At 35.4% G+C, this 25,251-nt stretch overlaps 1 protein-coding gene across 1 annotated transcript in view; it reads right to left on the reverse strand.

The window, feature by feature from the left end:
• The window catches only part of PTPRK (protein tyrosine phosphatase receptor type K), a 586,650-nt gene that overhangs the window by 293,138 nt on the left and 268,261 nt on the right, over positions 1-25,251 (reverse strand). The window contains exons 4-5 of the mRNA XM_017879345.1: positions 7,883-7,964; positions 5,393-5,508 (exon numbers count right to left, since the gene is read on the reverse strand). Coding sequence (XP_017734834.1) covers positions 5,393-5,508; positions 7,883-7,964 — 198 coding nt within the window. The remainder of the gene's footprint in view (positions 1-5,392; positions 5,509-7,882; positions 7,965-25,251) is intronic.

Genomic DNA, 25,251 nt, shown 5'->3' on the forward strand with positions numbered 1-25,251 from the left:
TATATATATATATATATATATATAGTAAATTGGACAGATCTTAATCTTTGACAAATGTATGTACACTCATAGACCAAGACCCCAGTCAATATATATGACATTAACATTACCCTAGAGAATTTCCCCCTGCCCACATCCAATCAATCCTTATTCCCCACAGGCAACAGGTGTTCTGATTTCTATCACTACAGGTTAGTTTTGTTTCTTCTGAAACTTCTTGTAAATGAAATCATAAAGTATATAAGCTTTTCGTGTCTATCCTCTTTCCAAAATCTCAATGCTGAGATCCATTCACGCTGTTGCATTATCAGCAGTTCATTCTTTTATTGCTAAGCAGTATTTCATTGTTTGAATGAGACACAAATTGTCTATTATCCTGTTCATGGACATTTAGGTTTTTTCTTATTATCAGTTATTATTAATAAAGCTGTTATAGGCTTCTTTGTACAAGTCTTTTGGTGGGCACATGTCTTAATTTCTCTTGGGTAAATACTTAGGTATGGAACTGCTACACCGTATGTTCATTTGTTGCCTATATATTTGCTTTTTCCTAGAATCAGTTTATCCAGTGTTCATAATAGTAAGAGTTACAATCTAGTGTTCAGTAGCACCATAGAGTGACTATAGTAAACAATTTATCATATATTTCAAAATAACTTAAAGAGTAGAATTGGACTGTTCTTAACACAAAGAAATAATAAATACTTGAGGTTATATATACCCCAGTTACCCTAATTGGATCATTACACATTGTATGCTTGTTCCAAAAATATAACATGTACCCCATAAATATGTACAAGTATGTACTGATAATTTGATATTAAAAATTAAAAAATAATTCAAAATATTAAAATATTCATATATTGAAATAGTTGAATATTTTGAAAAGTTTTGAATTTTAAATATTTTCAATAAATATTGAAAATAATTCAAAATAAATTCAAATTTTAAAATAATCAACATTTCTAGCCTATAAAAGTGTACAACCTAATTTTTATTTTTCCTGTAAGAAAATTATTTGACACGTCTCAGGAATATAACCAGATGCTTTTATTATTTCATTCCAGTGTAAATTATATGTTATAATTTCACTTTTGATTTTATTTCCCATAAGTAGAGCTTTATCATAGCTTCAAGTTATGAATCACAAATTCCGTATCATTGAAAGTTTCTCAGGAATACAGAAATTCTTCCTTATCCAATGTTGCACTTTGGGCAGTTGCAGTTACCTTCTGTCAATCACAGTCTGAAATATTAAATGAAAAATTCCAGAAATAAACCATTCATAGGTTTTAAATTGCTCTCCACTCTGAGTAGCGTGATGAAATCTGTGCCTTCCCTCATTTGTTAGTCATTGACATTGTGTGTTTCTGACATCCCAACCATCAAAATCATCATGGCTCAATGATCCAGGATAGCCCCAAGCAAACCTCCTTCTGACATATTGACAGAAGGCCAGTAGTAGCCTAATGCTACATCACACTGCCTATGTCAATCACCTCACTTATTCTCATTATGTGAGTTATTTTATCATTTTACTTCATCCTAAGAAGGGTGAGTAAAGTACAAAGATAGATGCTGAGAGAGATCACATTCATATAACTTTAATTACAGTATATCGTTATAATTGCTTTATTTTATTATTGTTGTTATGTGTCTAATTTATTAATTAAACTTGATCATAGGTATGTATATGTAGGAAAAAAAACAGCATATGTGGGGTTTGGTACTATGTGCGGTTTCAGGCATCCATTGGGCTTTTTGGAATGTATCCCCCAAGGATAGGAGAGCACTACTATAAAATTAAAATGGCTTAGTGCTACAACTTACAAGATTTGAAAAATGTCTGTTCATGTGGAAAAAATTTACAAATCATTAACCAAAAAATATGTTTACATCAAGAATACATGCTACTTCACTGAGCTCTCAATTGAAAAATAATCTGGAAATTCTCTAAGGGTGAGTAAAGACTTTATTCTAAATTTCTTTTAGTGCATAAATGTACTGAATAACATACTTTTAAAAACTATGTTCCAGAAAACCTCATGATTTCACCATATTTTTAGTCTACTGATACTCAGACTTATAAAAACATTTGATGTTGTTTTATGTATCATTACTTCATTTAGCATGTACAAGAAGGTTGATCTGGTTTATGTAGTTTGTCATGGTTTCCTACATATCTACAAATACAGAAAACCTACTTCAAATACTCTATAATTGTATAATCCAATTCTTACAAGAAAGATCATTTCCTATAGACATTTTCAGAACCACCATAATGTGCATTATGAAATTATCCTAGATTAATTCAGGCCATTCATCGTTTGCATTTTTCCCTGCATTTTTCAATTTACTCAATTTATATATCATTTTAGACAACAATGACTGATATATTAATTATAACCTAGAAGGAATACACAAGTAAGATAAATTATTCAGTTTTTCCATAAATTATTTTAAATATCAAATATGATCAAGTATTACATTCTGTACACCTTTCACAGAGTTATAGTGTATCATTTTTCCTTTCAAATAGAAAATTGGTTGTTTTTCTAGTCTTTGTTACTTTAGCCCATATTTAGACAACATTTTGCCAATTGAAACTCAATACTACATAATGTAAGTGATTTGGAGGACATACAAAGTTGATTGCCATTTGGTATTTTGCCTGACCATGGCAGGTATAACAACTGCTGTATTATTCCATTACTTCTGTGATAGACTGCAATGACCTTTCATTGAGTGCTTCAAGTACATTCATTCTCAGTACTAGCGGCAGATATTTTGAGCATTTGTTCTCACAATGATACTTAATTTAAGGTACCATTTTTTCCCCATGCAAAATGAATAACAAGACTTTTCATTCTTCCACACAAAAAGGTTATCAAGGCCATGTTTCAAGCCATCAAAAATAACCTAAACACCTAGTTTAGCATCTTACAGCTGGAAGGGATTTTAGTGTCTATTCAGAATCTCCTTTTATAAATAAGCAAATTGAGTCCCAGAACACATAAATGAAATCTCTAAGGCCACTGCAATTAACAGGGTTAAAAGGTTTAGGAGGGTTAGAGTTAAAGTTGGAATTAAGAACTGGGCTTCCTGAACTCTAGGTTGTTATTCTACATAAAATGAAAATAATCTGACATCTGTTTGCATGAGTTAGCTGGTAGATTCACTTTGGAACCAGAATTCTTCCTGCTTTATTATGTTTTTTACTTTCAGCAAAAGGTGGGCAAGTTTTTTAAGTCACTGCCACCTTCTAATTGATTGATATGTAATGATCAATCTTATCTGGTTCATTTTCACATAATTTCATAGTAAAAGTTTTTATTTTAATTTGAAAACACCCTAAGATAGATTTCAATATTTCTTGTACATTGAGAAGAGTGATGTAAAAGAATAAGTTAAGGTAATTGATGTGGTATAATTGAAAAAGGTAAAATAGGTTTTGAATAAATTAAGATGAATATGCACACTACTGAAGAATGAGGCAATGTCCATGTCAAAGTGGAAGAGAAATACACAAATTCACAGTTCTGTAGCAGACACCAAAAAAAAAAGAAAGAAAGAAAAAAAAGAGAGGTGAGGAGGTGAAGTTGGGGAGAAAGCAACATAGAAGTCTCATAGAATATTTTACCTCTCATCTTTGTTAGAAAAAATGGCAGGAGGAAAATTTTTTTAAACCATCATGAAATGGACTATCTACAAAAGAGAAAGCAAACAAACAAACAAAAAATGAGCAGTATTTGGACTACCACCCACTCAGACCAGCAGGGTCCAGAAAGTCTTTGTTGCCACAAGGCAGCTGGTGACTGAGGATACAAAACCCTTTTTATTTCAATGTCACATTAAATCCTGAGGCATAAAACCAAGGGCAGACCTACAGAGCCTCTAGTCTCCAAGAAAAGACCATATAGCTCACAACTAAAGCTAAATGCCAGCTAATGTTCCCATCTAAATGAAAAAATCACTAGCAAAACATATATCTAAAATCATTCTTAAACTATTATTTAGGCATAGAGAGAGAAATAAGAAAACCGACTTGACAATTAGTTGATAAGACAGGTTGCACATCATATAATACGCTTTCCAGGAAAATTATCCTATTTTCAATCTCTGTAGGAGAAATTACCATAATCACAGAAAAAAAGGACCCTCATTTCCTTTTCATATTTGGACACAAAATATGGTATCCTGATATCTGAAAATCAAATGAGTTATAAAAGTAGTAATAATTAGATTAATATGAAGTACACCTGTTGTAACCTCCAATTGGAATGCTGTAAGAACTTGATGAAATAACACACATACAACACCCAGCACAGTATCAGACACTATAACATATTATTTCAATATTCATTTATTATAACCTTCATTAAAACCACCCGCAAACTAATAATTATCCCCAACACTACCTTCACCTATCTAAAGGATGTAGTAAAATAAATCATGATGTCTATGTTAAAGAAACTAAGCTCATTTTATCAGGATTTTTTTTGGTTTCTATTGGCATTCCCATGAATTTAAAATTCACAACTAATTAAATCACTTTCCTCATTCTGATGCAGAGAACCTAAAAAATAATAATAGAGGTGCTCAGATAATATTATTACTTACATATCATCTAGCTTCAAATATTTAGCTCAATAGCCATCTCTTTTAGGCCCAGTTTCCTGGCTTTAGAGCTGCTCGCAGCTCTTTCCAGCCCCCAGCACTCTAGCACTGACAGGTAGACTTTCTGTAAATTCCCTGAAGGCAAGGCATATTTCTTAGTCTCTAGTTCTCTCTGATTCTTTTAAATCTGCTTATATGCACCATTTACAGTTCCCCCAACATGTATGTTAAATCATAATTAAACACAAATATATTAAGGACTTAATATATGCAAGGCAAATGTCTTCACCTCAGATCTGGGATTAACCTTCAAACTCAAAAATTTAATTGGCTCTCTTCCAATTCATAGTTCCTGAAATATTCCCAAGGGTTTATTAAAATACTTTAAAAAATTTATCAGAGTATGACAGTTCCTACTTAACTCTTGTAAATTTGGTTTTAAAAATATTATTAAATAAGAAAATATCTCATTCATATTTCAAATGGATCTAGAGTTTTTTTGCAGTTCGAATATAACAGAGAGAATTATTATGTTTCAGTAGATACTAACAAAAATACTAATTATTTTCCTGTGTATTTTATTTCAGAAAAGGAAACCTCTAACATGAATTAAATTAAACTCATGCAGACAGCCTGTCCCACCACATGCGTGCACGCGCACGCGCACGCGCACTCACATGCACACACTCAAAAGGATGAGACCACAAACAGTCCTGTTGTAATTTTTTTAAAACATAAAGTATACTCTTTAGCTCAGCTGCCAACTTGGCCTTACCTGGAGCCATAACTTGTTATGCACAGCATCTCTCCCTGTGGCAATGCACTGAAACGTAGCGTTTTGCCCTGCATTCACCTCTACATCCCCGAGACGGAGGAAATGAGGAGATTTATCTGTGAAGGGAGGGGAAAAAATGTATTTGTTTTCACATGAAGAAAACATGCCATGTTACTTTTCTGCAGCTGAATATTATCGCTAGTGTTTTTACCTTTGGTCAAGACTAACATCAGAAAGAAGAAAACTGAGGGGCTTTTTTGTGCCAGAAGACACCATTTCCTCTGTGACTCTCATGGTTCTCTTTTTCTCAGGAGCTCTGTTAACTTACTGTCCATAATTGCTGGAGTATTGTTCTCTACAGAGTGAGCACTCAACAACTGCTGCTGAACTGCTGCCATGGCATGTTGCATATGGATGGTAATAAAACAGTTACAAGCTTACAAGTCAAAGCAACCAAAAGAGATCAAATTGACATGAAATCAGAGCCTAATATAAAGATATAATGAAAACATATAATGATTTCTAAACTACTGACAGTTACACAGCCATTGAACTTATTAGGCTACATTTTAAACAGTTAGATCTTTATAAAAAAAAAAAAATCAGTAGTTATAACCCTCCAGCATTTCAAAGAACAAGGGAATATTTTTGTCTCTTGCAAATAGAAACTGGTAAGTTTATTCCTGTTCCATTATAACCATAGTATATGAATCCAAAATAAATACCCATACTAGACTAACAAAAATCATGACTGCAGTCAAAATATAAGTGAGATTTATGACTATCAAGTATTCTCTGAAACTAACTTTTAAAACTGAAGCCTTATCCATGTTTCCCATTGAAAGGAAATTTATATAAACAGCAAAAGCTAATGCTCATGAGTAAAAAGAAAAGCTCATGGAGGACCATATCACCCTAAAACTGCTGTTGTGCTCAATTCACAATTTTCTACATACTTATGAAAGCCTTTCCTTAACACCTATCATTCAAGAAGTGAAAAATGAACAGTAGATAAAAACACAGTTCTCTTAAACTACAGATTGAAAGAACTTAGTAAACCCACCTGAAGTCTAAGTGAGATGATTATGTTCTCTTTTTCCTTAGAATTTACCAACCACCATTGTTCTCTTTTTTCTTACCAACCACCACATGTTATATATAATCTGACGCTTACTGGCTACATCTTTCTCTAGTGCCTTACCTCTCAGGAAGAGATTTAAAATAAGGAATTCTTGAGTTGGAACATGAGCTAAAGCAGCAGTTCTCAATTTACGAACTCTAGACCAGCAACATCAGCTGCACTGGAATCAGAAATGCAAATTGTCAGGCCCCACCCCAGACCTATTGAATCAGAACCAGGGGAAGAGCCAAGCAGTCTGTGATTTACCACAGCTGTAGGTGATTCTGAAGCACACTACAGTCTGACAAGCACTCAGCAGGAGCACAGGCCTTGGCCCTCACAAGGGGCCCCTGCCTGCTGCTTACAATGTGTTAGAGATGCTTCTTAGAGAGGACTGCTGAACAGATAATCCAGAACTCACAGGCCCTATAAAATGCTGCTGTTGGGAAATACAAGCAAAGACTGAATTTATGCCAGCTGTTTTTTGCCTGGCTCTATTGAATGCAGGCAGTAATTGTTTTTCATGGAATGTGATGTAAACACAAATTTAGGTACACTGTCTGAAGGCCAACCAAGGTGCATCTAAGGGCATAACAAAACTGTGTATTAATAAACCGAGTTTCTTGTTTCGTTTGCTTTCTATTTTTCTTTTTTTTTTGGGCTGGAGTCTAGCTCTGGTTGCCCAGGCTGGAGTGCAGTGGTGCAATCTCCGCTCACTGCAACCTCCACCTCCCAGGTTCAAGTGATTGTCCTGCCTCAGCCTCCTGAGCAGCTGGGATTATAGGTGCACACCACTACACCTGGCTAATTTTTTTTATTTTGGGTAGAGATGGGGTTTCACCATTTTGGCCACACTGGTCTCAAACTCCTGACCTCATGAGTTAGCCAGGTATTTATTATGACAGAGGAAAAAAAAGTAGTCCTACATTTGGAAAAAGATGAACTAATTATTTCTCTTAATTTCAACCCAGCCCTCAACTTAGCAGATCAAATAGCTTCATGAGGCTTCTTTATATTTTCCTTTCTGTTGAACTGATTTGTTATTCTTCTCTGTTTTCCTAGACAATTTAATAGTGCCAAAAAAATGAACAAGTCCTCCTGACAGCTGCCTTTGCATGTATATTTTGTTCTCAGTAATGAAATAATTTAAAAGAATCTCCTAATATGTATACAATTAGTTACAAGTCTGAAAATATTTGATTCAAAACTCTAGAAATATATCAGTTTTCTTTTAAAACTCTATAGAAGGCTAGGACTAACAATAACAAGAGAGACAGCAATAACCAAGTGATACACAAACAGTCGTCACTGCCAATATAAGGCAAGTGTTGAAAGGACATAGAAAAATACAATTCTTAATCACAACCTACCACAAGGATAACTCAGTACTTGGATGTCATCAATGGCAATATAACCACTTCTCCCTCCTGAGACTTCAGCTTCAAATATTACCTGTCAAAAAGAAACAAAAGATTTACAACAATCATTTTCAAAGAATGTCTACAGTGGAGGGGAATAGCTAAATATATGCACAAGTGAATCTAATTTTTGTTCAGTAAGAATTAAACATTTAATCTTTTAACGTAAGTAATTTCCTAAATCTTGTATACATAAACAAATCAAAAAACAAAATTTGAAGAACAATTACATTACAGAGGTTAAACAGCTTACATTTTTTAAGTAGCTATTATCAAGTATTGTTATATTTCCTGAAAAGGAAATATATAGGAACAGAATGACTAGGCAGACATGGAAAATCTCTTTAAAAGTAAACTTTCGCCTACTGACTTTCTCCATTTTTGTTGTTTACTTAACATACATGGAGCACCTACTATGTGCTAAGCAGTATGCAAACCACTGAACATATTAATAAAATAATCTGAGTTTTAAATAGCTGAAGTTTCAAGGAAACTTGATACAGAAAGGGAAACAAAACGAGGGAGAAAGTAATGAAGTATGTTTAGAACATTTCAAATTTGATCTGCCTATGATACACACAGGGGAAAATGCTTAAGTAATAACTAGATAGATGGATTTGGAAGAGAAGATCATCAGTGTAAAATAAAGGTATAGATTTCAAAGTTATCTGATGAAGGATATCAGTTAACTCCATGGAAGGGAATAAGCTACCGATTTGAAAGTTAAAGTGATTGGTGAGTAAGATGGCATAAGAAGATAAATAAGAGAAGAAAACTACTGGAAATGAAAGGTCAAGACTGAAAAGGCCACCAACGGATATAAAGTCAACATCGAATGGTTAAGAAAGGAAGGGTGGTACCAGGAGGTTTCAAGCAGGTCAACATTCCTAATAAAAGGATTAGAAAAGGCCAGGCATATTAAAATAACAATAATTTAAAGATTTCAGATATGTGTGTAAACAATGGCATCCAGATGCACACACATTTTAGGAGGTGAGAGCCTCTCTGATGCTATCTAATAATCTCCAGCCATTTTATTCTTTCCCATGGGAGTATCTGCCAATTCTGAGATCAGGCTATGGTTCTAGCTTAGTACAGCCTGAAAATCTCTATTAGGAAGTGGTGAAAACCTCTAGTAGGAGGAGGTGAAAACCATGAAAGCTTGGTGCAGTTGTGCAGAAATAGAACAGCAATTTGAAAATTTGGGAGGCTGACTTTTCCAAAAAGACATAGGTAAAGGCAAATAATATCTAACATAAGAAAGAGGTCAAGAGAAACCGAAACTAGTAAGCATCACTTGGGGTTAGCTCTTAGGTATTCTCCGGTAAACTCTGCCAGGACATTTTTACTCTGGTGAGAAGGAGAACCTTGATTAACTGGGCTGATAATAAGTAACATTGTTCAAGCACTTACTATATAAAGTAGACTGTCCCAAGCTATACACAATCACACACATACATACACATAAATTGATTTAATCCTCATTACAATCATATGAGGTAGGTATTATTTTCATGATCATTTTAAAGAAAAGTAATTGAACCAAGGCATAAAAGCTAACAAGTGGTGAAGCCGGGAATGGCCCGAGCTATCCTGCCTCTAGGTTGTTTTTGAAAACTTTACTACATTGTCTCTCAAGAAAAAGAAGACACAGAGTATTTCATTTAAGTAGACTTTAGAGTTTAAATTTCCTTTAAATGTCTAAAATGTTAAGTAAATTTTAAATTCAGAAAATGAATTTCATTTTAACTAGTACACTGACTAGATATTATATTGATAAGACAGCAGTATGGTTCCATTAAACCCTTTCCAGTCTCACACCATACCCTTGACAACCACCCCAAAGTTAGTAACAATGAGACAAGGTAAGCCGCCGGAATGGATGGCTCATCTCCCCTCCACCTGTCCCAATCATAAACCACCTGTGTTACTTCTTTTCTACTCCAAGTTTGCCCTTTGTGACAATTGATTTTTTACTGGAATAAAATGAGAGTGAGATGGAGGATGGGGTCTTTGTGGTAAGCAGAATGCTTCATGATGGAAGGATGGCTATCTATGAACACAGGAGGGTGCACAATATGTGTATGCATATGGTTTATATTTCACATAAACGTATTGGAACGTAATTCCTATGTCATTTTCTAAATACTGGAACAAGAGCTTAGCAAGAAATAAGGATAGGATCAAAGACTTTAAATAATGTATAACTTGAGACAACACTGGTACAGACCACTTTCTCAGGAGTGAAAAAATACCTGTATTATACTCCAAGCTCTCCTGTTTACAGATTCTTAAGGATTCACATAAATTTGAGATTTGAAACTTTTAGAGCTAAGTCTTAACCCCTAATATGAATATAATACAGCTTTCAGAAAACTTTTCTAAGGATTAAATAGTAGCATACGGAAAGGTGCTATCTAAACTAAAAGTGTGATTTTCAACAGTGTTAATACCTGAAGTCTGTATAAATGTATCTTAGGAAAATAAGTTTTATATGTTTGATTAGTGGTTTAAGCAAGGAGAAGTTACAGAAAAAAAGTTTTTAAAAATCATTTTCTAAAAAAATTACATTCTAATAATAAATATACATCATTGTTGGTTATTTCAGTTTTGTTGTCAGTATTCATTAAATTATTTTAACTTCTAGGTCTATCTTAGCTTCACTTTCTTGAATTGTTGTACTTTAATCTTGTACTTTAAACAAGATTACTACACCCCTGAGAAAAAGTTTCATATGTGTTCATTTAAATTGAGCTTTATTCAGGACAATAAATTGAGGCCTTGATTTTAAAGGAGGCAAAATTGGTTCTTTATTTAAAAAAAAAAAAAAAGTTTCTCTTCTTAGTGACCTCATTTTCCCTGCTAAACGTTGTCTTTGCCTCATTAACGAGAGCTAGAAGAAATTTCTAAGATCAGATTCCTTTACTGCTAAAGATCTAATCAGCTTTATCACTTTAACAGAGCCCTCAACTTGTAGGGCTCTTCTGTCCAGTCAGGGGAAACAAATCTCAATAGCTTAATTACGCAAAGCGAGCTTGGGCTAATGCTCAGGTCAGATCTAATGCTTGATGTCAAGTAGTCAACCAGGCTTCCCAGAAGAAGAGAGCAATGAAAGCCACACCAGATGTCAACTTTAAACCATCCAGGAGGCCAGCCTAGGAGCAGAATGAACGGGCTCTGCTTTCCAAGCCGTTTTTACTTCACTCCATTACCTGAAACACCGAAGGTGATGATTCTAATCAAATTTTTGCTACTCCAGCAACAGTCCTGGATTATTAACTAAATAAGTGAAATAAAGTTGAATTACACTTGGGGGAGATGGGAAATCCTAAAGAACAAGGACTTTTTCCTCTAGCAAACTGAATGAGTCCAGAAGTGTCTCCTATAATGGAAAGCTGAACTGGGTGTCCGGAAGCCTGGGGTCTGGTTGTTGGTCTACTAACACATGTAACCCAAGCAAGTTATTAATAACTTGGGTCTTTGTAGTCTCCTCTTGACAACACTGCCTTTCCCTACATCACAGGTTTCTTGTGAAGACTGAATGGTATATGTGAAATGATTAAATAATATATGAAATATGTAATATAAGATATTACAGATACTAGAAAAATCTGAAAAAACATTCCCCTTAATATTCTTTCAATCTATCATAGTGTTAAGAGCCCAGGCTCCAAAGTCAGATATATCTTTGATTCATTTTTTTTTTTTTAAAGGAGACAGACTCTTCGTCTGGCACCCAGGCTGGAGTGCAGTAGCATGATGTGGGCTCACTCTAACCTCTGCCTCCCAGGTTCAAACAATTCTTAGCCTCCCCAGTAGTTGGAATTATAGGCACATGCCACCACGCCTGGCTAATTTTTGTATTTTTGTAGAGACGGTGTTTCAACACGTTGGCTAGGCTGGTCTCGAACTCCTAGCCTCAAGTGATCTGCTTGCCTCAGCCTCTCAAAGTGCTGGGATTACAGGCATGGGCCACCACACCCAGCCTAGCTCATACCCTTTAACTGTAACTTTAGCTTATGTAAAATGTAAACCTCAATTTCCTCTTCTATAAAGGAAATTTTATAGGGAAGATTAAATAAGTTAATGCACATAAAACATTTAGCACATCTCCTCACACACAGTAAGCATCCTATGTTAAGGGGCACCACTGTTATGAGCAGAAAATAGCCATAAAAGATACATGTACTAAAATCATATTTCTTCCATTCCCTTCTCCCTCCAATAAAAACCTAACCCCCCAATCCCAGTTTGGAAACACATGAATAAACTAGTATTTGATTCCTATAAACCTCCTTAAATTCCTGTTTTTTATTTTAATATTTAAACATTAAATTTTGCTAACATCCAAAATAAATCACACATCTGCCTTCAAGGAAAAAATGTGCTCAAATCAAAACCTGTTTCTAAATATTGATGCCCAGATTTCATTAACAAATAAAATAGGCATCTGTAACACACACAAAGATAGAATAACGCTACAGATCCAACCCTATGAGTACCAGTAAAGCACATGCATCTGCATCTCTCATAACAAGGTGCGACCTCCAATTTAGGAACTGTAGTTAACTTTGTGTCCTCAAAGCTCAAATACTGTCTATCAAAAAGTAGACATTCAACAAATGATAACAGGACTATATACGTGTGTGTATGTGTGTATATATGTGTGTGTGTGTGTATACACATTACATAGATGTGCATATATATAAAACATCATTACATATAATTGAATTCTACCATGTGAAACTTAAACATTGTAGTTCCACAAGATGTATCCTCAGTCTTTTTCTCTCTTTGCCCTATACTTTCAACTCTGACACGACTGAGGAAGATGAGGCTACAATGAGGACAGAGGGAAATGAAAAAATATATATTTAAGTATGTAGAACTACAAAAGGAAAATGGAATTATATGGCATCACAAAAGCTAATAAAAGCGTATCTAAAGGAGAAGAGATGTCAGGAACCCAATGCTGGTCAAATACTACATAAAATGGTTATTGAAAATGCCCCTTATTTGTGACATTGAGATCAGAAGTGCCCAAAGAAAGAGCGGTCTGTATGAAGAATAGAAGTGGAAACCACACTGGGCAGTGAAGAACACGGTGAAGGCACAGAGACAGCAAGGTTAAGAATGCTGATAGGAAGTTTGTCTGAATGGATAGAGATAAATTTGACTAAGGATAGAAGAAGATATAGGATCAACGAAAGGTTAGGTTTTTTTTTTATTTTTCTTATTACTCGTAAGGTAAGAAACACTTAAACATGTTTAGATATTGATGAGGATAATTCAACTTGGTAGTGAATATTTGCATACACACATGAAAGAAGTGATAACTGTTAGCGTGAAGCAGGATAAAATCCAAATTACAGGCTGTAAGAGGGCCTCTCTCTGCCTTTTTTATAGTAAGAGGAAATGAGAAGATGCATAAAAATGTAATTTCTAGGACTGGTAGCTAAGGAAGTTTCCATTATATGGCTACAATTTTCTTAGCTATAAGTAATGGACTGGTGAAAAGAAGGAGTGGTTGAAGTCTGGATAAAATTGAAAGGAGTTGAAATACAGAGTAGAAGAACAAAGAGAACTGAACAGAAAAATATAGTAGTAGAATTTCCAGTTATATTTGAACCCAATTGAAATTGATAACCCTGAATTTCTGGTGATCAAAATCTATCAGGTGGTGTGATTTTTTTAAAAAATAGTATATTTTTTTTTTTTTAATTTAAGCCCAGAAAAAGTTGATAGAATAAAAGTCAGTAATGAGTTTATGGAAACAGCAATTGTATAACAAAAGTTATCACAATGCAATCAAATTTTGATTTCATTTGATGATAAGCAAGTTAAGTTGATGAACTAGCTAAAGACAGATGGTTTGATGGATTGGAGCTCTCCATGAAGTTACTGGATGATCTAAGCAAAATGAGTACAGCAGAAGAAGATAGGTTTATGCTTGGGAAGTATGATACATATGAATAAAGTTAGAACAGTTGTGCAATATTACAACATCTGTGTAACCAGAGTAGTAAACTGAGGGGTGACCTTTGGAAGTGGTGAGGTGAAAAAACTATCCAGGTGCTCTCCACACATATACTGAGTTGTCAGCAGGATGATGAGCCTCGAAAGTGGAGATAACAACTCTAAATTATGCTGGTACCCAAGTTCATGATGAGTAGACAAAATGATTTCAGGTCCAGTGGAAGCTAATAATAAGGATGATGATGTGGTTGAAAGGAAAAAAAAAAAAAAAAAACAACTAAAAGGTGCAGACATTTCCTACATTATATGGTTTGGCTGCACCCCCACCCAAATCTCATCTTGCATTGTAGCTCCCATAATTCCCACATGTTGTGGGAGGGATCTGGTGGGAGATCATTGAATCATGAAGGCGGCTTCCCCCATCCTGTTCTCATGGTAGTGAACAAGTCTCACGAGATCTGATGGTTTTCAGGAGATTTGAGGTTTCTACTTTTGCTTGATTCTCAATCTCTCTTGCCAAGGCACATAAGAAGTGCCTTTCACCTTCCATCATGATTGTGAGGCTACGTGGAACTGTGAACTTATTAAACCTATTTTTCTTCCCAGTCTCAAGTATGTTTTTATCAGCAACATGAAAATGGACTAATAAACCACCCATTGACCTAAGTTACTTGGGAATTAATATCTTCTCTCTTAGAGAACATTTGGGAAAAATTGTCTGTAGGCTATAGCCATGAACAGATCATGATTATAATTACATGATTAACTCTAAGTAAACATTTGATGTTTATCTCCTTTACTAAAATATAAACTCATTGAGGGCAATGGCTTGTCATGTTCCTCACAACATCATTGAACCATATGAATCCTGTTGAGAGTCAGGGCTCAAAGAGTCCCAATATGTCACAGAAAACAATATGTGGATTAACTGTTTTGCCTGAAAGGGAAATATGGGAATAGACATTTAGCTCCTTTTTACTGAACTCACAAAATTGTGTTGAAATAATACAATGACACTCCTTTGAGAAAGTTCTAGATAATTTTCCCAAACTATATTAGAAATCATGAAAACACAAACCTCCCTTGAACAGCTAAATAATGCTCTAAGGCATAAATTTCTGCTGATAGGCCCCAGAAGATTTTCTATAGAGTAAGTCCAGTAGCTACATGAAAACTTAAAATTCTAGAATATAGTTACTTTTCAAATGTGAATATTCTATTTTCATTCATACATAAAGATCAAGATACACATAACTGACAGGTGATACCAAAAGTGCAATGTACAACTAGCAGTTACTGTCACTCACTGCAGCTCCTCTCATAGACACTGTCAATTTGGAATTGTGGTTTCTCAACTAAGAATCAGCAGAAAATATTAGAGAAAAGGAGCTTCTCTTCGTCAGACCCCTGCAAGTCAGGCTGATTTGCCTATTGACTTATGTAATAGTGCACTTCTCAGAGTCTAAAGTGTGAAAAGGCCTTCAGTCAAGGCCTTCAGACCCTGAAACTGATGAATTCTTATCAACCTTTTCCTATCGGTTGTTTACTTGCTTATTTAGTTCCCGAAGGAGATATATACCTGCAATCACAAAAAGATACATAGATAAAATATGTAAGCAAGGGAAATATATGTATACTCTTTGAGTTTAGAGGTGCTAAAGTCAACTATTTGACTATTTGTAAACTCTTTGATTTTAGAGTTACTTGAGAAAGTAATGAGGGGGTTCTAATTATATGCCAACTAAATATGGAAGGCAATTAAGACATATACTCAAGTCCAAATTGATTCTTCATCTAACCCCTATGAAATTTCAGATTTTAGCTATCCTTAGCACTTCCATGACTCAGATGCACAATTTTCCTTAAGATGTCCTGAGATTAAAAATGGCTGGATCCTTAGAAAGATTAGTCCTATCAAGACTTCACATAAGGATTTTACTGTCTACAGGGAGTAATTAGGGCTCCAGAGATTCTAGAAGCCAACAGTCTCTTACCTGAATACATACAGGCCTTTTGTATAGTTACAACATCTGCCACTCAGGAGGAGTTACTGTACAGGTTTAAATATTCTTTCACTTTCATATATATACACACACACACACACACATATATACACATGTCCACATAATTCTATGTATCCATATTTCAATGTAATTAGTATTACAGTCACAAGTTAATTTTAGAATGCTAACACTATAATGTTACCAGGTATTCTTTAATAAAACATCAACGTATCCAATTACAAGGGCTTTGATTACAAAAATATCCTGAGGTTTAGCATTACCAATTGCCTACATGATGAGAAGGACTACCATATTATCTAATAGGGATGACATCAGGTATAACCACAGTGCAGTGGCTTGAAAAGCAGCTGCAGCACCACCCAACTGCAACCCTTTCAAGAATGATACTGTGTTTCGCCTAATAAACAACAGAACATCAGTCAAAGCACATGGCAATGTCCAGATAACTGTAAAAAATCAGGACCACAGATCAAAAGGAGAAAATAAAACCTAAGAGACTTCATACCAAAATAGGCTGTGTAAAAGAAAAGCCCAAAGAAGGAGATTTTCAGAAGGTTCCATACTGAAATGAATATGCAAGCATAGTACATTCCTATGTTTCAAATTAGCCCAGGGAGTTGACTATCCCTAATGTAATCACTAAAAGTATCTAGAAGATCTAAATAAATGAATGAACAATAATCATTTCAGAGCATATGCTAGAATGTTGAAGTTATAATAATAGTCCACTAGTTATTTAAATTAATTCTGCATTCCTGAAATCTTGCACTTGTAAATGATTATCAACCGTGTTTTTAATTAGAATAGATGTTGATACAGGTTTACATGTATCAAAAACACATGACTTCTTAGTCTTAAAGTGACTAAGACAGACTTCTCATGTTTGAAAACAAACCCAAAACCTGAACTGAGAATGAATAACTTTAACAATATAAACCCACAAAAAGTTCTTGTGTTCTCTGCATATTATCTGTAACATTAAAATGGCTCTGGGGGTAGAAGGGATTATATACTTGCTTTCTCAAAAAGGTTTTGATATAGACCCTCAAGGTAAGACAGAGACACACACACACACGTATACCCAGTCAATATAGCGCACACCAGAGTTCCCAGCAGCAGAGCCCCAACTCTGAGCCACAGACCTCAACTCAGGTCCCAGTTCTGATCTCAAGAGGTCATTGCAAGGATTAAAAGAGATTATACACAAATTAGGAGGTTTCTCATAAATGTCAGCCCCTTTCCTGACCTTTGCCAGAAACTGATTCAACATAGATATACCTTTTACCTCTTCTGTGCTATAAAAACAGCACCACAAACTCACTACCTTGTTCATTGCTAACGTCTGACATCCCTATCACTAAAGCCCCTTTCCATGACCCCTTTTCCAGTTCAATTCAGGGCCTACGTGTGGTGAAGCTGTCAGAGACTAGAGACCACAATATGAGGTATGCCAACCTCCTGCTCTTTTTGAGGCTTCCCAATTCCAGTATAGGCAGACAGACAGGCAGAGCATAATAATACATTCCAAATGCCTTAAATATGAAACTCAGAAATAAAAAATTGAAATAGGACCCACTATTCATGGCTCAGTCTAATTTATGTTAGAATATGAGTTTAGCAAAAGAGAGGAAAACCAAAAGGCAATTAGAAGAGGAAAATGAAAGTTTACTGAAACAATTCAAGATCTAAAAATGCCCTTAAACACATTTTTCATCCTATGGATCTGTCCTTAGATACATAAGCAAGCAACTTACACCATAAAAGATCTGGTATAAAACTGAAAGTGGGGAAGCAAAGAGCAGCAGAAAATTCATCAGCAAAATGTCATTTCTGTATCTTTACTATCATAGCTCCACCATCTGGGTTATATTTTATAGTTAGTTGTCTGGGACAAAAATAAAAGATGACTGGTTAAGGTTTCTATTTCTATCAACATGACACTGAATTACGGTACTATTTTTCCTTGCTTCCAGAGATGTGCCATTTGTCTTCCTACAATCCACAAGCAGAACCTTTTAAATTTTAGCACCAACAGTCCAATCTTACATATAGCACAAGTACATCACTTCACCTGCACAACTATATCTGAAAAAAAATGCTTTCAAACTAACAGAGTAAGTCCGTTCTTAACAAATTTAAACGACTCCCAAGAGCTTTAATTTATACTTATGAAACTCAAGAAAATTAAAATTAGTAGTTCAGCCTACACGTAGCATCATACTAAATATCTATTAACATACGAAATCTGATGACACTATGCACTTACAAAGAAAAGCAACCTTTTAGTAAACCAGATGATTAATTTTGTGTGAAGAGATAAGATAAATGGATGTGTCTACATCCAGGCAAAGTTCAGCCAGATGCTAAACTTGAGTTTTCACATCACAAATTCAGACATATTAATAAGTAATTATTTTGTTTAAACCTCTTGTAGTAAGAGAACTATCTACTTACATAATATTGATTCAGGAATTAAGTAATTTCAAAAGTACCGTGAACTTTCCCTACTGAAAAAAAAAAACAGTTATGGTTGGAGGGGAGAGGGGAAAGGTTTTGACATAAAGTTTGTAAGATTAACTATTTTGCATACTCTTAGTTGAATTTAGGGATAGAAAACTTGTGAACTTTTATTTTCTGTTTTATTTTACAAGACAAATAGTCAAGAACAGTGATACCCTTAGCTATATAATATTTAAATAGTACAAATATAATTACATATTATTATGTAATTTATGATGTTAGTGCTTTTAGTTAGTAGAAGCATAGCTGAAATGGAAAAATATTTATGAACAGATGTTACAAACAATATGTTTGACGGTCAGGTTCAACAGGAGAAAATGATGGGGAACTTTAGGAGATACCCGAGAACAACTAAAAATAATGGGTGCATACACACAACTATGCATATATATATATATTTGTCTTTCTTTCTTAAAACATATATTTAAGATGAAGACACGAAAAGTATATCGTTCACTTAATTCTTTGCAGAAGATGAACTCAAATTTTTGCCAATATGCTTAAGAAAATATTCATGTGTCATAAATCAGCAAAAGATGAAGTTTGTAAGACTTTAAGAATCTTGCTAAAAATTGTAAGGCAAAATATTTTCATCTAGAATACTCAGAGATTATTCAGAAGTTAGTCAAAAAAGAAAGAAATGATGTCCTTTTGATATCACAAACTTTTGAAGAATACCTATAACCTCTCTGGGTGTCTAGCAATCAATAAAATGGGCTGAAGCAGAGAATTTAAGAAATGCTAGGGAGAAATAAATTCTATTTATTTTTGTACAATTACAACGGCTTGAAACTACACTTTTAAAATAGGCCTGATTCATAGACCAATTTTTTTACCCATATAAAACAATAATTAAGTGGAATAAAATTAGGGTTTTGTTTTGTTTTTCTTGAGATGGAATCTCGCTTTATCGCCCAGGCTGGAATGCAGTGGTGCGATCTCAGCGCACTGCAACCTCCAACTCCCAGGTTCAAGTGATTCTCCTGCCTCAGCCTCCTGAGTAGCTGGGATTACAGGCGCATGCCACCACACCCTGCCAATTTTTGTGTTTTTAGTAGAGACGGGGTTTCACCTTGTTGGCCAGGAGGGGCTCGATCTCCTGACCTCGTGATCCGCCCGCCTCGGCCTCCCAAAGTGCTGAGATTATACGTGTGAGCCATCACACTCAGCCCTAAATCAGATTTTAAGGATAGATGGAGAGAGAGAAACTCATCTTCACTGAGAACACAATATGGGAGATGGTGAAAAAGATGAGGGAAAGCATTAATTTTATTGGCAGTATTTAGTCATAAGGGAGGGAAAGCACTAGACATTATAATGACCAAGTGCCTCCTTTAATAAAGAGTATACAGAATAAAAACTAACCTAAAATGATTTAGGAGGACTGAAAGAGCCACTCAAATGATTTTAGATGTTGTCTATGAAAACAGAAGGCCTTTGCCAAAGACATCAGGAGATATTTAACCTGTTTAACCTTTGTACTGACTCCACATATTGGCATTAAAGTATGAACAAATTATCAAGATGCTGAAGGCTGAAAAATACTGCTAAGACAGATCAGGTCAAAAGTTATCAAAACATGGTCCTGGCACCAACAGCATCAACAAAACCTGGCAACTTCTTAAAAACTCTGAGGGTGGGACCCACTGATCCATGTTTTCACAGCTCCTACAGGTGATACTGATGCAGGCTAAAATGTGAGAACCACTCATCTAGGCTGATCTCCAAACTGAGCTAAAAGTTACACGGCAGTTTCAATCCTATAGGTTTTCTTCCTTCAGAACATTTTCCTTTTCAAGAAAAAAAAAAAAAATCCATAAGTACATTCTTAGGTTTACTTTAGCAGATAGCCAGCTAAAACAAAAGTATAAGCCTGTATAAAATACCAATTTTTTTAAAATTTGAACAATTAGCCGTGTGTTTATTCAACAAAAAGAAATTTATGGAGTGTCTAATATTTGCTGGACTAATATCTGACAGAAATAAATACCTAATTTTTGGTCCCTGTCCTCAAGAGAGTCACAATGTGGCAGCAGAGACAAGCATGGTAGGAAATAACTATGGCACAGTTATTTGTGATAAAGCAGAGTTAGAACACTAAGAGAGTTCAGGGGAGAGAGAAAATTAATCCCCCTGGGAAAACAGCAAGACTTCAGAGAAAGCGACCTTTGAAACATCTTTCATTCACCCAGCACTTAGTGAGCACACACTAAATATTCTATCCGCTAGGGATACGAAGATGGATAAAAGGCAGACCCACACCTTTTAGAAGGTAAATATCTATGACATATGTAGAGCAATAACGTAGAACAAGACAAAGAGTAGGCAAACTATTTTCTTTTTTTTCTCTTTCTTTCTTTCTTTCTTTTTTTTTTTTTTTTTTTTTCGAGACGGGGTCTCGTTCTGTCGCCAGGCTGGTGTGCAGTGGCGATCTGGGCTCACTGCAACCTCCGACTCCTGGATTCAAGCGATTCTCCTGCCTCAGCCTCTGGAGTAGTTGGGATTACAGGCGCCCGCCACCACGCCCGGCTAATTTTTGTATTTTTAGTAGAGACGGGGTTTCACCGTGTTGGCCGGATGGTCTCGACCTCCTGACGTCATGATCCGCCCGCCTCAGCCTCCCAAAGTGCTGGGATTACGGGTGTGAGCAACCGCGCCCAGCCCTAGGCAAACTATTTTCTATCTGGGAAAGCAGATGATGATTCAAAAAAATAAAAATAAAAAAGATTCCAAGCAGTTACTGCAAAAAAAAAAAAAAAAAAAAAGAGGGCATTACAGACCAAATAAGGTGTATTTGCAAAAGATTGACAAGAGGAAACATAATGAACTATTGGCACAAGCAATTTTATAGAACATCTAGTTAGGAAGAACAGAACAGAAGATATAAAACCTGGGAGACGGCATGGCTCATGCCTGTAATCCCAGCACTTTGGGAGGCCAAGGCAGGGGGATCACTTGAGGTCAGGAGTTTGAGACCAGACTGACCAACAAGGAGAAACCCCATCTCTACGAAACATACAAAATTAGCCAGGCGTGGTGGCACATGCCTGTAATCCCAGCTACTAGGGAGGCTGAGACAGGAGAATTGCTTGAACCTGGGAGGCGGAGGCTATGGAGAGCCCAGATTGCGCCATTGCATTCTAGCCTGGGAGACAGAAGGAACCTCCATCAAACAAAAGGACAAAAAAAAAAAATAAAAACAAGGCAATAAACACCTGCGGAGATAGGAAGCTGCGGACCTTATCTTGCATGGACTTCTATGCCACCAAAAAGAATTGTCTGGCCTTTTTTTTTTTTTTTTTTTTTTTTTTGGAAGGTGTTTATGCCTTTAATAGGATTTTACATTGAGCGGATAACATGATTTGCATTTTAAAAAAGTTTAGTGTGTTAACAACAACCAGATCCAAGAATGGAATCTCATCAGAAGACCTAAACATGCTAATAGTATACCTAAATTATGCTTGGATATTTAGGTCAACCAATCAAGAAATATTTATCTTGCCATAACCTACTTGCCTACAATAATTTAGATTGCAGATTGCTAGCTGTATATTCACACTACACTAATCTGAAAGATTTAGATTGTTAGTGCTATATAACATACATATTTATGCAGGAGGTCAAACACGAATTAATATTCAGGAAAACAAAGTGTGTATGCTAATTTGTTTAATCCAAAATACAACAACAAAACAGTTGTTTAAAATAATAAAGTCTCAGAAAGGCTTCACTTAAATTTAATTTCGACTTAAAATAATGTATAAACATTTTCTTCACTCTAAGATTTATAAGTGAAATGATGTAATAAAATGCCAACTTTTCACCCCTTTCAATTTAGCTAAATTCAGTTTTCACAGATAGCGAGGGAGTTGATGGGAAATTCATTTTTAATTTTTCTATATATTGTGTGTCACCAAAAAAAAAAAAAAAACATGATTTACTCCATAATCTCATCAAAGATTCCAGTTCTCAAAAATAATGAAGGTTCTCTGATTTGTAAGTAGACATAAACTTTATTGTCATAGCTCATATAAATCCTGGGAGAAGAAAAATGGCCAGGAATATATTTCCATTCAGAAATCAATTAGGACCACTGAGAATTATTTAAATGTGATAATTTGAGGAGATGCACATGGGGAGGAAAGTGTCTGGAAATAAAATCATTTTCTTTATAAGTAAACTAAATGTTACTCTTTTTTAAGAAATAAGGCGTTTAAGAAAATCACCATTCTGTTTGTCCCTATATTCATCTATAAGAAAATAGTAGGTATGTGAAATTCCTTAACATTTCTATAATAAAGACCAAAATATAATGTTAAATCAAGGTATTAAAACATCCATTTGAGTATGTTAAAAAAGATAAAAATATGTTACATACTCACTGATATGACAGAGTAATCATGCATGGTTTAACCGCCTAATATCTCTCCCTTACCTCTTCCTGAAGTGGTCATGCTAACACTAGAGATAACTGACCAGAAAAATCCAAGGCACTGAGAAAATGAAATAAAGGAAACAAATATGGAATAAAAATGTTAGTTTCGCTGTGTACTTTTTTCATTGTGTATATACTTTTTCATTAGATAACTATTTCTCAAGCACCTGATATGTACAAGAGATGAACAACATAAAACAAAGTTGATGCCTTCATGGGGAACAGGCTAGTGTGGAAGAAAGACACTACACAAGCCTATGGAACAGTGACCAAAGTGCTAAGGCAAGTAGGCAAAGGAGTTAACCAACAGACGGGTAGAGACGGGGTAATTAGGTCAGCCTCTGAGAAGGCAAAGTATGAGTAGAGACCAGAATGGGAAGATGGAGTTGCCATTCCAGGCGGAGAGAATGATAGGCACAAAGACTTTGAGACACGAACGATCTTGGAGCATTCCAGAATCAGAAAGCTGAATGAGGGAGACAGAGAGCAGAAGACAATTTAATGCAGAGCTAGTCGACAACTGGATTTGGATTTTGCTGACTCCATTGAGAAGCCAGTGGAGGATTTGGGGTAGAGTTCCTAATTTCCTGATATCTGACATGTGTTTTTAAAAGATCAGTCTGCCGTGAGAAGAGCCTCAGAGAGGTAACAAGGGAAGCTGGCAGAAGTATGGAGAAGTCCATGTTTGAGGTGAGAGACTGGGAAAGCAAGGATTTTTAGCAGTGCTTCCCAAATGCTTTTATATTATGAAAAACAAACAGGAAATGACAACATCTGTGGGTCACCTTAAAGTAAATGGGCAATTGTTCATAGCTCCAGGCTCCACCCTATAAGCTGTAATACCACTGCCAGGGAACACCAGTAGGCCACGGCTCAAAACCACTAAACTAAGAGTGAGAAGTGGTCAGAGTGGGACAGGTTGCTTAAAAATAGAATATGAAGCCTGGCGCGGTGGCTCAAGCCTGTAATCCCAGCACTTTGGGAGGCCGAGACGGGCGGATCACGAGGTCACCATCCTGGCTAACATGGTGAAACCCCGTCTCTACTAAAAAATACAAAAAACTAGCCGGGCGAGGTGGCGGGCGCCTGTAGTCCCAGCTACTCGGGAGGCTGAGGCAGGAGAATGGCGTAAACCCGGGAGGTGGAGCATGCAGTGAGCTGAGATCCGGCCACTGCACTCCAGCTTGGGCTACAGAGCGAGACTCCGTCTCAAAAATAAAATAAAATAAAATAAAAATAGAATATGAAAAGCTCTTCACAATATTCCAATTAAAGAAACCAAAACATTATGTATTATGAGTTCATTGAATACCAAGTTTAACATGCACATGCACACACATACATGCATGTACATATATGCATATACATACATGCACATGTATGTCCCACACGTCAAAATACTAGGAGTCATCTCTAGAAAGCAAGAGTGTGAGATTATGGACTACTTTCACTTTCTGGGTATTTCTCCATTGATTTCATTACTTAGAGTAAGTTTGCACTGGTTTAGTAACAGTAATAGAGACAGGCAAATAATTTCAAGTATGTTTTAGAAGTATAATTCAGTGTGTGTTCAATTTTCATTCTTTTATGTGAAAATCATAAATCCCTAGGAAAGGACCATAAAAATTCTAAGTATACTACTTTTCTAGCAGTTGAAGATATAACTTAAAACATTCTTTCTTTTTCATTTAAAGAAAGCTAAAAGGAAACTAAAAAAGAATGTGACTTCCTTCTGTAACATAAGAACCCTTCCACACAATTGCTTTCATTTTCCAGTCCATAACATATGTAAAGCAAATGTACAACATGGTTGTAATTTCATAGGAAAGGCCGTAAACTATATAGACCCAATTAACAGTAGTCATCTTGGGGGAGAAATTGGATGAAATGGGTGAAATGAGTTTCACTTTTCATTTTACTGATGTCTGAAATTTGAATATTTATAAGTATTTATCAAAACATAATTGTACAATTTAGAAAATCTTTTTTTAGACCTAGAGAGTATATTATTCTCTGGATTACACTTCTGATGACATGGCTTCCTAAAATATATAATTTTTAATTCTATTTTTTAAAATATTGGATTTTATTCTAAATGTAATAGAACCGGCTTATAGCAGAGGAGTGACATAATCTGAATTAAGATCTGAAGAAGTTTGTTTTGAGGACTGTGAGAAGTGGTTTGTGGGAGAGCAAGATCCAGAAGCAGAGACAATATTAAGGAGACCACTGCAGTTGTTGAAGGAAATGATGATGGCATTAACCATGTGGATGCCCAAAAATAAAATGGAGAAAATGGCCTTTATCATTGCTACCCACAATATCTAGCATAGCAAATGGCGTGTAAGTAAGCCTCCTATAAAGAG

Source organism: Rhinopithecus bieti, unplaced genomic scaffold (genome assembly GCF_001698545.2).
Source record: "Rhinopithecus bieti isolate Rb0 unplaced genomic scaffold, ASM169854v2 scaffold_19, whole genome shotgun sequence".
In the NCBI taxonomy this organism is placed as follows: Eukaryota; Metazoa; Chordata; class Mammalia; order Primates; family Cercopithecidae; genus Rhinopithecus; species Rhinopithecus bieti.